Source organism: Enhydra lutris, unplaced genomic scaffold (genome assembly GCF_002288905.1).
Source record: "Enhydra lutris kenyoni isolate GAN:26980312 unplaced genomic scaffold, ASM228890v2 scaffoldscaffold86, whole genome shotgun sequence".
Taxonomy (NCBI): domain Eukaryota; kingdom Metazoa; phylum Chordata; class Mammalia; order Carnivora; family Mustelidae; genus Enhydra; species Enhydra lutris.
Genome location: NW_019154170.1, coordinates 6,201,887 through 6,214,275, shown reverse-complemented (window position 1 = coordinate 6,214,275; position 12,389 = coordinate 6,201,887). Strand labels below are relative to the sequence as shown.

Below are 12,389 nucleotides of genomic sequence, written 5' to 3'. Positions count from 1 at the left end.
CCGCCGCCGCCGCCGCCGCCATGGCCCGGCCGCTGGTGCCCAGCTCGCAGAAGGCGCTGCTGCTCGAGCTCAAGGGGCTGCAGGAGGAGCCGGTGGAGGGCTTCCGGGTGACCCTAGTGGACGAGGGTGATCTGTACAACTGGGAGGTGGCCATCTTCGGGCCCCCCAACACCTACTACGAGGGCGGCTACTTCAAGGTGAGCCCGCGGCTCGCGGCCCCGGTTCCCGTCGGGCCCCTCCCCTCGGGCGGTCCCCTCTCTGTCCGTGCGGCCCCTGGCAAGCAGCTGCAGCCCCCGCTTCCCCAGCCTGGCTCCAGGAGCCCCGAGGGGAGCCCCGGGGACGCCGCCGGCCGGTTCGGGTGTGGGGCTCTTTGCTGGCCTCAGCCCCTGGCAGACCCGGGCCCTCAGCTGCCTTCCCCGCCCCCTGCCCGGAGGAGACAAAGAGCCTCCCCAGGCCTGGCGAGCCCTATTGTTGGGGACCACGGGGTTGGGGGAGAGCGGGAGGGAGGCCAGCCTGGGGGGCCTGCGCCGCCACTTGCCGGGGCGCCGACAAAGGCCCGGATGGGGCCTTGCCAGCTGGGGCCTGCTTGGAAAGCGGCCACCCTTCCTGATAGCAGCGGGTCAGGACCTCTTGGCTCCATCCCGAGCTTTATGTAACCCGCTCTCTCGGGCAGGCCCTGGGGCTGCACTTGTCACTGCCACCGCCCACTTTGTCCCCGAGAGCCACACCACAGCCTGCGCCCTGGTGGACCCTGGGCCCCTCTCTCTCCCCGGCCTGCTTTTCTGGGTTCCACCGCGGAGCAGGTGGCCACTAGGGGCCCAGATCCCACTCTCCAGAGCAGTTCTCCTTTGTCGTTGCTGGGAGCAGGGCGGGGGGTGCCTGGGCCTGGCTGGGTTTCCGACGAGTGTGACAAAGGACTCCGGCCAGGACTCCGGCAGCTCTCTTGACCTCACCACCGGAGCCCAGACGCGGCCTTGGAGGGACTCTCTCAGGTTGCAAGGCTTTGCTTTTGGAGCCAGAGGCACAGGGCAAGGGGTCTCCCTGCATGAGAGCTGGGGAGTGAGCCCTCAGCCTGGAACAACCCCCACCCCACCCCACCCCACTCCTGCCGGCCAAGAGGCTGCACAGCCCCGAGGGTGGTGCTCCCAGGACAGCTCTCTGCTCCTTTAGTTGAGCCCGCTCAGTGGCCACAAGGGAGCAGCCTGGTCAGTGGGGGCTGATTCCTGAATTGAGGTTCTCCTGGTGCTGGGGTGGGATCAGGGGGTGAGTGTGGACAGCCCTGGGCTGGGCTCCACATCAGGCACCGGCCCACTCTGACGCACTGGGTTTGGGGTGGATCCCCCAGCAGTTTGACTAGGTCCTCTCCCAGCCTCTCTGCTCTGTTTGAGGCTGTAAGGAGAAGGTCTCCGCTCACACACCACGGGATGTGGACTCGCACCCTGAAACCAGGCAGGCCGGAGGCTAAGTGAGGTGGCGGATCTGGAAGGAGAGGGTGTGGGTTTCTGACTTTGGCCCACTATCTGGTTGCCGGGGACTGTGGGTAGATCCTCCAGGCTGGCACTGGGGAGGGGGGTTCACCCCATGTGCCTAGAGAAGAAGGGACTGCCAGATTCCAGACACATCGGCTGTAGGTCCTGTCCTCCACGAAGCCAGCGTGGCCTGGCGGCGCGGGTGGGGGTGGGGGCTGTCACCCACTGTGTCCTCTTGTCTGGGTGGGACTGGGTGGGGAGAGGAGGTGAGGAAATGCAGGGCTGGGAAGTACCCAAGGGCCACCGTCACTTCCCAGCCATTTTCCGCCGCGTCTTCCTCGTTAGCCTGGCCTTGTAACCCACAGTGGGCCTCTGGCAGGGTGGTGGACAGAAGGGGGTGCCAGCGGGAAGCAGTTCAGGGCTCTCCTCCGTGAACTCGCTGTGTCTTTGGGCATGATACTTCCCTTCTCCGGGCCCCGTTTGCTCAGGAGTGAAGTCCTCCCTGGGGACGCTTGAAATAGGATGCGGTGGGACTCGGTGGGTGTTTGGTGCCGGGGGGCCTCGAGGCCGCACCTGTTCTCAGGGCCCTCACCTAGAAACCTGTAGGGCAGGTTCCAAGTTCTAGGTTTGCCCTGTAATCATCAGCGAGTTCCCTCCCTCCTGGATCTCAGCGTGGTCACCCCAGAACAGAAGGGCTTCCCCTAAATGTCCCAAGTGCCCCCTGCCCTGGAGAGTGACCTCCCAAAGATGGGCCTGGGACAGTTGTAGCACAGGTGCCCAGCTTTGGCTCCCAACACACAGGCTCACCCCTTAGCGCCTGGAGCACCGCCAGGATCCTGGGCCGGGCATCGTGATGTCCAGGACTGGGGCTTACACAAGCAAACGAAGCTTTTTTACCTGCTGAGGCCTGAGCAGGTCTGTCACCTGGGCGGGAGGCCCTTCCCAGTCTTCCCCCATGACCTTCCTGTCTGCTTTCCTGGCCCCCTGCAATGGACGCTTACGGGAGAGCTGTCTGTCCAGCACCGTCCGTCCAGCACCGACTCCTCTCCTCCCACGGGGCCTAGACCGCAGAGGTGTTGGGAGTGACCGCTCAGTGAACACGCGTCTATTTTCACTTTCCCCACAACCTGGAAACTGACCCTGGGAGTCCGCCGTCATGCTGGGGGTGCAGAGCCCCCAGGGCCCCACCAACCTGTGTGCTGACCTGAGCCCGCCACGCTCCCTGGGGCCTGGCTCCCGGTCCCTGCACAGGGCTGCGCTGAGAGAATGGCCCTTAGAGTTGCTCCTCAGCATCGGGGTGGAGGCCTGGATCAGCCCAGGTGACCCCGAATAGGCCTAGGAGGCCTTTGAGTGTGTGGCAGGCAGGGTCCAGGCCGCCCTCTCGTGGTGGGGGTGTCTGTCCTGGCCGATGTCCTCGTTTGCAAGTCCGTGGGCACAGTCCCCAGACGGCAGCCAGCACTGGCTGAGCCTCCTGCTCTCTGCCCCTCCCCAGGCACGCCTCAAGTTCCCCATCGACTATCCTTACTCCCCACCGGCCTTCCGGTTCCTGACCAAGATGTGGCACCCCAACATCTACGAGGTGAGTCCGCCAGACACACCCCGCCCCCAGCGTCTCCCTATTGGGGGGGGGTGCTGCACTGCCTGATGGGAAAGGGCTGTGGTGTGGGCACTGACCCCCTTTACTGTCCCCACACAGACAGGGGACGTGTGCATCTCCATTCTCCACCCCCCCGTTGATGACCCCCAGAGCGGGGAGTTGCCTTCAGAGCGGTGGAACCCCACCCAGAATGTCAGGTGAGGCTGGACAGGCCCTGTTGGAGGGGCTGCGCAGCACAGGGACCCCTGTCCCCCAGAAGCTCTCCCGACTCGGCTCCTGTGGGGCTTGCTCGAAGCTGGCCAGGCCTGGGGACGCAGATGTGGGAGGATGTGTGTCTGTTGCTCTCAAGGCCGTGACTCCCTGCAGTACTGCGTAGTCCGTCCAAACTGTCCTCCCGCCCGGATGCTGGGGGCCCCAAAGACCCTCTCCCCTCGTTTCCTGACGCTCCGTGCCCCATCCACCATTGGGAACAGCCACTGGGAATCTCAGGTCCATGTTTTCTCTCCCACAGTTCCCCCACCTGTCCTCCTTCCTCAGTCCCTCCACAGAGGCCGGTCACCTCTGTTTCAGGGCCAAGCCCCTCACCCTGCCTCCTGGCCTGCATGTCTTTAGTTCAGCCCAAGCCATAATGAAAACTGGTGCCATGGAGGGACCCATTTGCCTGCAGGATGCCTTGGGAACGGGGACATGTGGAATGAAGGTGGTCCTAGCTGCTCACACGTGTCCTTTCCCCAGGCTGGGCCAGCGTGCGGGGCAGGGCTAGGAATCAGCCCTTATTCTCCCAGGGGCCTGAGACAGAAACCAGCGGCAGCGATGTCACTTACAGGGTTGGGAGTTGAGGGGTTCCCCGGGCGGGTGCTGGCTCCTGGGTGTGTCCACGAATACTGTGGTGCTAGGCCTGGCTCCTGGGGGTGGTGTGGCCAGAGAGCGCGCCCCCCCGGCTGACGCCCCCCCCCCCCCCCCCCCCCCCCCCCCCCCACACACCCAGGACCATCCTGCTGAGTGTCATCTCGCTCCTCAACGAACCTAACACCTTCTCACCGGCCAACGTGGACGCCTCTGTGATGTACAGGAAGTGGAAAGAGAGCAAAGGCAAGGACCGGGAGTACACGGACATCATCAGGTGAGGCTGGCACGCCTGCGGTTTGCCCATAGGCAGTGGTCTCAGGAGGGAGACCCCGTCGCTGGGGGGTGGCCCGCCAGGCTCAGGCCAGCGCACTGGCTCTTCCCTTTCCCTCTGTTCATTGTGCCCCCACCCCACTCTTTTTATGAAAATGGACGTTCTCTCTGTGTCACGTGGGAGGCTCTAGTCCTACGAGCACGTGGTCCGTGTGTCTGCCGCGTGTGTAGCTCGTGGCGCCTGAGCCCTGTGCTGCGGAGTCTGGGCCCCGGAAGCACCTGTGGTCCGGCCTGATGGCCCACCCCTAAGCTCGAACCGGGTCTTACCACTCCCGCCTGTCCTGGGCGGTCCAGCCCCTGCTTGTCCCATGCCCAGTGTCCCCCAGATGGGGCTGGTTTGTGGTCGAGTCCTTCCCAGACCAGCTCTTGCCCTCAACTTTGCTTTCCTGCTTTTTCTTTTGGGGGGGGGAACGTGTTTTTCCCACGTAAAAACACGTTGTATCTTTTCCTCATGATTTCCTGCGGTGAACATCATTCGCATTTGTAATTTTGAAACTTCAAATTATTTTGTAAAGGCAGAAAAAGATGATGGTATTAGCATGTTTAGAAAATCACTTTCTTTTTTTGGAAAGTACATGTTTTTCCTGGTTTTACAAGCAGCGTGCTGTGTAGGGATCGGGCAGGACTAAGCCTCCAGCTCTCGTGTTGGTCTTCTCCCGTGATGAGCAAGTGACGGTCCCTGCAGAGAAGCCCCCCGCAGAAGGAATGCAGTTCCGGACCGTGCGGGACCAGGGCTAGACGTGGGTCAGGGCTCGGGCACCAGAGCTGCTTGACCTCCTTTTCTCTGGCCTGTCAGCTGCTCTGTGTCCATTGTCCATTGTCACTCTGTAATGCGCTTTACGGACCAGTGGGGGACGAACTTAACCCTTTGTTCGGTTTTTCCAAAAACTCGTGTACTTTTTACCTAGAAAGAGGAGTAAGGTCTGCGCAAAGCTGCGTTACGACCCCGGTCAAGGTCTGAGTGTTTACTGCAGAGGAGCGGGGGCGGCGTCCCCAGCAGCACCCGCAGGAACGTTGTGGCCGCAGTCCTGGCATGTACCCACAGGGTCGTCCCTGGGTCGGGGGCATGCCTGGCTGTCGTGGAAGCAGGACCTCGGAGGCACAGCGGGACCCCCGGGGCTGAGGGGGCGGTGCCACGGGACATCCGTGTGTCAGAACTCACCGCTGTGCCCTTGAAATTGGCACAGTGCTGTGTGGATAAAGCTACAGGAGCTCGCGGGTGAGGAGGTGACGCCTTCGTGACAGACAAACAAAAAGGAAGCCCCGTGATCTTAGCAGGTCACCGAACAGTTACCATTTAGGTGGGGCCTTGCAGACACCCGCACGTGCCGCTGCCCTGAGACCAGCACCCCACCCCCGCCCCACCCTCCCGGCCACCTTCCGCAGCTGCTGCTCTGCCTGACCTTGGAGGCCCGTCTGCACCGGCCGGCCTCCCGCACGCACACGCGTGCACACGCTGTGCGTCTGCCATCGTCCCCCACCCCCACCCTGCTAGTCCGTCTCCTTGTCGTCTGCAGACCCCTGGGTCCCTGTGCACCAGGTGCACCTGGATGGGGGAGAGCGCCGCCAGGAGCCTCGTGTCTGCTCCGCTTTCTGCTGATTTTGCTTCTCTTTTCTCAGAGTGAAGCCACGTCCTCCTTCGGTGGCTCTGGCCTGTTTTTGCTGGGTCTGTGGTGGTTTCTGTGAGCAGCGCCTGAACGATGGGTGCAGGGTTGCTCGTGGGATCCAAGTGCCTTTTCCCCTAGCAGCACACACACGCACACACCTGGTCCTATGGTGACCCCGTGCCCGCAGAGCAGCCCCTTCCCACGGTTCCTTGTCCCCCCGTTGTCCCGGGAAAGCTCTCCCCCAAGGCCAGGTGGTACCAGCTCTGGGGCTGTGCCGATGAGCAGCAGCCGGGATGGTGGTGGCTCCCGGGAGTGCCAGTCAGGCTCCTGCCGGGGGGGACCCTCCCTGTGTGGCTGGACTCCTGAGGGTCCTGCCCACGCTGCCTCGCCCCAGTTCTTTTCCCAGGCACCGCCCACGGGGCGCCAGAATTAAGAGCAGACTGTTTTTATCCCTTGTGGCTCTGCAGGCCGCTCACATGTGCCCACGTGAGGGAGGCTGGGATGTGAGCTGCTGCCCCCCACCCGCCCCCCCCCCAAGCCATGTTCCCCACGCGCTCTGCCAGCAGGTGCGTTGACAGGATGTGTTGTCCTTGGCCCTGCAGAGTGTCCGTCTGGGGGTGGTTTGTGCCCCTATGTCGGGCTCTAGGTGGGAGTCCCCCACCTCGGGAGCTGTGCTGTGCCCGGGGAGCCAGTGCGCTGGGCTGAGTGCGAGCCCCGTTTTCCTCCTAGCGTTGGCCCTCCCTGTCTGCCCCCACGCCTCCGTCTGCCTGTCCCTCCGGCCCTCTGTGTGTGGTGGGCGCCACGGTGGCCCAGACACTGAACGCAGGATGGGAAGTTCAGCTGCAGTCCTGACCCACCATCCCTGCTGGTGCACCTATGCTGTCCCGGCCAGCATGGCCGCACGCCTCCCATGGGTGCTGACCGTCGCACGGAACCGCTCATCTCTGGTGGCCAGGGTCCTGTGTGCCGTGGGCCCTCCCCTGTCTGGCCCTTCTCTGCGGCATCCGAGCTCCTGAGGGCTGGGCTCCTGTTGAAGGACCCCGACGGGCACAGAGCCGTAGCCCACAGGATCATCTCTCCCCCAGGAAGCAGGTCCTGGGGACCAAGGTGGACGCGGAGCGGGATGGCGTGAAGGTGCCCACCACGCTGGCCGAGTACTGTGTGAAGACCAAGGCCCCGGCGCCCGATGAGGGCTCGGACCTCTTCTATGACGACTACTACGAGGACGGGGAGCCCGAGGCCGAGGCCGACAGCTGCTTCGGGGACGATGAGGACGACTCTGGCAATGAGGAGTCCTGACACCACGACCCCGAGAATAAACTTACAGATTTTACCTCAGCAGGCCCGGACTGTGTGCGCCGAGACTGCCTCGCGGGAGGGGTGCTGCCTGGCCCCTTGGGTGGTCTGCTCTTGGGGGTCGCCCTCGTTTCCCACGTGTGTCCTGGGTCCTCTGCTTCCCGGGGAGGGCCGCCTGCCAGGTTGGGACAGCCTGGGCAGCGGGGGCCTGAGGAACCTGGCCCCCCCCCCCCCGTCCGCGGCTCCTGCTGGCCGGGGCCAGAGCCGTGGGCTCCCAGCTTGTGCGTGGACGGGTTCACCTGTGGTCACCTCTTCTCTGCTTTGGTTTGTTTGGAATCTGAATAAAACAACTTTATGAGAAGCTAGAGAACCAACCTCTCCTTGGTCTCCGCAAAGGACTGCAGAGAACGGTCTGTCACCAGGCCCCTGGATCCTGACAGGCCCACGTGCCTGTGACCCTTCGTGCCAGGCGCAGGGGTAGGGGCCTGCAAGCACCCGGACGCACACGCTGGGGGCACCGCGGGGATGTGGGGTCTGGGCAGGAGGTGGCTGCGTGTTCACTGACACCCTGGCGGCTTGGGGCAGAGCACGTGCTGCTGGCCCGCACCACCCCATGGGGCCTTGGGGCAGTAAGCCGCCTCCCTGCCAGCCCCTGGGCCCCCCCCCCGGCAGCCCCGACGGGACCTGCGTCGTGCCATTGTCACCCAGGACCTTGGCTTCATTCCGTGTAACTGACAAGTCCAGAGTGGCCCAGATTCAGGATCAGATGGCATAGTCAGGACGAGGTCCCCCATGGGTCAGACGGGCACATGGCCGGCCTGACGGCACCGTGGCTGGGCCTGGCTGACCCCACGCAGGAGGGAGCTGGGCAGAAGGAGCCAGGCTGTCCGGGGCGAGCCCAGTCAGACCCGCACCGCAGCCCGCTCGCCAGGGTCTCTCCCCTGCCCCACTAGTGTGCCTCGGGCCTGTGGGTGCTACTCTCTGTGAGACCCTGTGGTCTGGTGGCTTCCTGACTTGGAAGGGTTCACCCACTTGTTTTGGTTTCTGGCTTCTCTTAAGCCCAGAGAGCTGGCAGTGCCGGCCCGGCAAGGGCCCCTCTGGATGGGACTCGCAGCTGGTGTTCTCAGCTGACAGGAGTAGTATGGCCTGTGACAGCTACACCCGTTCCCCTCCCCCAGCTCCTAATTTGGGCCTCGGGGCGCCCGGGGGTCCAGACTCCTGAGTGGGGGCCAGGTGTGTGGCCCTCTCAGCATCCAGTGGCTTGGAGGCCAGGAGACCCGCATCTGCCCTTTACTTCCTCCTGCCAGGAGGAGGACCCTGGGCTGGGGTCGGGCTTCCCGTGAACCCCCATGTGGCTGGCACCCCGCACTAGGAGCCGGTCAGGAAGGGGATGGGCACTGGGGAGTCCTGCCCCGCCCCGCCCTGTCTGGGGGGCCCGCAGGCGTCCTCAGTGGCCTCCCCTAGCGCTGGGGCTTCCTCACAGCGGCTCGGCCTCCAGGGAGAGCGGCTGCGAGCAAGGCCACGTCCACCCACGCGGAGGCCACGGGCATCACTTGTGCACAGACTCGGACGCAGGCGTGGGCGAGCCCTGCCAGACCCGAGAGGAGGGGACCCGGACCCACCTCTTGGTGGGAGTCGTTGCCCCTCGGATCCTCCCCCACAGAGCTGCCACGGAAGCTTTTGCATCCCCAGGTCTGACCATGGCACCTGAGGCCTCAGTCCGAATGCTGTAGCCTGTCGTGGACTCGTGGCGCCAGTGTCAGATCTGAGCGTTGGAAGCTGCGAGACAGAGACAGGGAGCCCGGTTACGTAGCAACTTAAGAGAAATCCTTTTTACGCTCTGTGGAAAATAGAGCGTGTGTGTGTCCTGTGTGGTATTTGGGACACATTCTCCGTATGAGACGATGTCTCGTCCTTGATCTGAGATTCCGAGCGCCACCTGTTTAGATGCCGGCCAGGCCACTCGTCCTGGGGCGGCTACAGTCACGCTGGACAGGACGCGTGAACACTCTGTAAATACAGTTTCTCTTGAACTCATCCCTGGCCTGACACACCCTCCTGCGTGAAGACAGGCCACCTGGCCTCACTTGCCAGCGCCACCAAATGAAAAGATGGCTGGTGACTTGTCTCCAGAGTCCCTGCACACGGGAGAGTACTGCGGTCTCCTGTGACCAGCTATCCTTTATAGTGATTGCTTCGGCGAAGGGCAAAATGCCCAACTCAAACTGACCCGAGCCAGAACTTCATTAGCTTCTGGGAGTGAAAGGCCACGGGTTTCAGGCACAGTGGGATCCAGGCCCAGGTTCTGCCCAGACCATCTCCCCCAGGGTCAGCAGCAGAGTGACAGCTCCAGAGCTGTCTGTATCCTACTCCCGGAATTGGAATCTGTGTCTCTGAAAATCAGAAAAGGCAAGGACATGGGTCCTGTCCTGGAGCCTCCAGGGGAGCCAGCCCTGCCCACAGCTTGACTGGCCGTGGGAGGCCCATTTCCACGCGCCGGCCTCCAGGACTGGGGAAGAGTCAGCTTGTGTGGTCCCAGACACTGAATGTGCCCTGAGCCGGGAGGCCAACAGCCACATGCCTCCGCCGCCTTTGAGCGGCCCTCCTTTTCAAGGGACTCCTCTCCCCTTGGGACCATCCAGGCGGACACCCTAATCGCTCCATGTCCAGCAGAGTGAGAGCTGCTTTGGAAGAACTCCGTGGAGGAGATCAGACCACCTGAGCACCATGGGGACCCCACATCCCCTCTGCCAGCCCTGGGGGCCTGTGCACCGGGAGTGGGAGCCAGGGTGCAGGGTTGTGAGGGGGAGCTGTCCCCGCCCATCAGCCTGAACCTCTCAGGAGGTGGGGTCAGGGGAGGGAACAACCGAGGTCGTCATGGCAGGGGTCGGGGCAGGAAGGTCATAGCAGGCGGGGCGTTGGGGGGGCAGCCCTAACCCAGTCTCTCCCCAGGAGGTGACAGCTTGAGAGTCACGTCGCAGGGTCGTAAGTTTGCCCCCTGCTCCTTGCCCACACATGGCCCCTGCACCTGTGCGAGGCCGGGGTGCAGGCCTTGTACACCTACAGTGGGTGTCCACGGAGCGAGCCGCCCTGCTCCACCCCCTCTGTCACCCGCAGGGGCCGTGGGGTTGTGCGAGGCTGCGGGGATCCCTGGGGAAGGACTGCAGGCTACGACAAAGTGCACTGCCACTGCACAGAGCCGGGTCTCTCAGGACACCTGGCCCCGGGCCTAGAGCTGGCCCACGGGGTGGCACAGGCGTCCCCAGCAGGAGCCTGGCCTTTGAGGATAAGCCTGGCCTGGGGCCGCCGGAGTCTTTCCGGCACAGCTTGCTCCGGGCGCTCTGGTGGGGGCCCCTCCCCCAGCCTGCCTTCTTCCTGACCCTGCTGTCTTGCCCCCAAGCCACGTGATCAGAGACTCTCCCACGGTGGAAGGACAGCAGCCTGGGGTCCCACGCCACCTCTGACCTAGTCCCTGGATGGCAGGGGCTCCAGCCAGCGCTTGGCACTTCTAGACGCACGTTCTGGAGTCTAGGGCGGTGACAGGAGGGGCAGGGCCTGGCCAGACAGGAGCTGGGGGAGGGACCACCGCCCACACGCTGACCCTGCCACTGCTGAGGCTGCTCAGGGGATTCCTGCGTGCTGAGACCCCAGCCTTCCTTCCCACGTCGGGGCGGCAGCCCCGAGTCCCGCACGGAAGCCGGCCCCTCGTCTGGGGAGCTGCCTCCGTGTGCTCATGGTGCTGGGGGCAGCTGGGAGCGGTCGTGGCTTGCACCCCAGGCCCCCATCCTGCACTGCTCCCCTCCCCTCCCCCTTCCCGTCTCCAGCAGCTGGACCCCCGGCTGGCTCCAGTGGCGGTGCTGGCATGGCGCAGCGTGGCCAGCTGGGGGCTTCGGGAGCTAGACCTGCGGGTGCCAGACATACAGAAGAGCCACAAGGCCCAGTTCTGGCCCAGCCGCCTCACTCCCTGCAAGGTGCCCGAGCACCAGCGGGGAGGGCCTGGCCGCAGGGCATCAGCCCATGGCCGGGGGCCACCAGACAAGCCCCCTATGTTCCCCTCTCTGGGTGGGGTGGTCCCAGAGGTCAACACTAGCATTAGGCCATTCTTCATATGCAGAAACGGAGGCCCAGAGATGTTAAACAAGCTGCCAGTCACATAAGCTGTGGGGAAGCTGGGGTTTGAACTCCAGGACCAGTGATCGGGGCACAGATGAAGCATGTGCAAAAGCCCTGGGACGGGAAGGAGCAGCAAAGTGTGTGAGGAGGACATGAAGGAAGGAGGTGGGGAGTCATGGGACAGGCCCATGTGGCCGTGGGGGCCGGGTCTGTGCCCCAGATTCAGGGCCCCTCCAGCGGGCACAGGGGGTGACCTGTGTTCTAGAGTCTCTGGCAGGGGCACTCAGGGGGCCCCGGTGTACAGTAGAGGCCAGTGGGCTTGAATCCTTCCCTGCAGCTCTAGGGTCAGCCCTCCCATGCCTGTGCTCTGGCCCCTCGTGTTCCGTCTCCGTGAAATCACCAGCCACTGGGGCCCCAGCCTCAGACCTGACACCTGGGGAAGATGCCACGCCCTTGCCCGGCAGAACTCTCCCTGCAGGACGGTGGGGCAGGGAAGAGGGGGACTGATGGATCGTAATAAACTGTGTGGACCTGTGTGACTCTGACCCCACTCCTGTTCTCCATGGGCCACGTGGCCATGCACGGGCCATGGCTTCCCTGCTGATGAAGTGGGCTGCACTCGGAAGGCTCTTCATGGAGGCCACTAAAATCAGGGGCCTGCTGCTCCCGGGACAGGCTCCAGGCTGGGACCCCGGGGGCTGGGCCAGAGGCAGCGATGCACAGAGACCCTGAGCAGGGATGTTCAGTATCTTCTTCCTCTTGTTTTTCTGGTAACATCTTTATTGAGATGCGATTCCCATGCTGCAGATACACCAGATTCTAGAACTTTCCATCACCTTAGAAGGAAACCCCGTCCCCACCAGCCATCACCCCCTGGCCCTGGGGCCCATGAGCCCCCTTCCCGTGTGTGGAGGAGCCTGTTCTGGGCGGGTTACCCTCGTGGACTCACACCCCGCATGCCCTTCTGTGTCTGCTTCCCTCCCCAGGCGATATGGGCTCGGGTCCATCCCCGGGACCGTGTGTGTGGGGGCCTCGCTCCTGTCGGCGGCCAGGGATGCTCTCGCGCGTGGGGACCTGTGTGTTCCAGCCACCAGCCGGCGGGTTTCGGACTGTGCCTCAGCTCGGCTG

The 12,389-nt window shown here is 63.9% G+C and overlaps 1 protein-coding gene across 3 annotated transcripts; it reads left to right on the top strand.

The window, feature by feature from the left end:
* The first annotated feature begins 6 nt into the window (after positions 1 to 6).
* Positions 7 to 7,513, top strand: LOC111161821 (cell division cycle 34). Of its 3 annotated transcripts, none has more exons than XM_022525809.1 (5): positions 7 to 197; positions 2,962 to 3,048; positions 3,166 to 3,263; positions 4,139 to 4,189; positions 6,938 to 7,513. In XM_022525809.1, exons 1-5 carry the CDS (start codon positions 21 to 23, stop codon positions 7,149 to 7,151), a joined length of 627 nt encoding a protein of 208 aa, XP_022381517.1. In that variant the 5' UTR covers positions 7 to 20; the 3' UTR covers positions 7,152 to 7,513. The 3 variants fall into 3 exon arrangements, with proteins under 3 accessions (XP_022381517.1, XP_022381516.1, XP_022381518.1); XM_022525808.1 differs by having other exon boundaries at positions 4,055 to 4,189; XM_022525810.1 differs by lacking the exon at positions 6,938 to 7,513 and adding an exon at positions 6,582 to 6,931 and having other exon boundaries at positions 4,055 to 4,189.
* The last annotated feature ends 4,876 nt before the right edge of the window (positions 7,514 to 12,389 follow it).

Bases quoted from the DNA above. Each gene is read 5' to 3' on its own strand.
- LOC111161821 (XM_022525808.1), top strand. From the start codon at position 21: ATGGCCCGGCCGCTGGTGCCCAGCTCGCAGAAGGCGCTGCTGCTCGAG. The intron at 3,049-3,165 runs GTGAGTCCGCCA...GTCCCCACACAG, and splicing joins GGCACCCCAACATCTACGAG to ACAGGGGACGTGTGCATCTC. The intron at 4,190-6,937 runs GTGAGGCTGGCA...TCTCTCCCCCAG, and splicing joins GAGTACACGGACATCATCAG to GAAGCAGGTCCTGGGGACCA.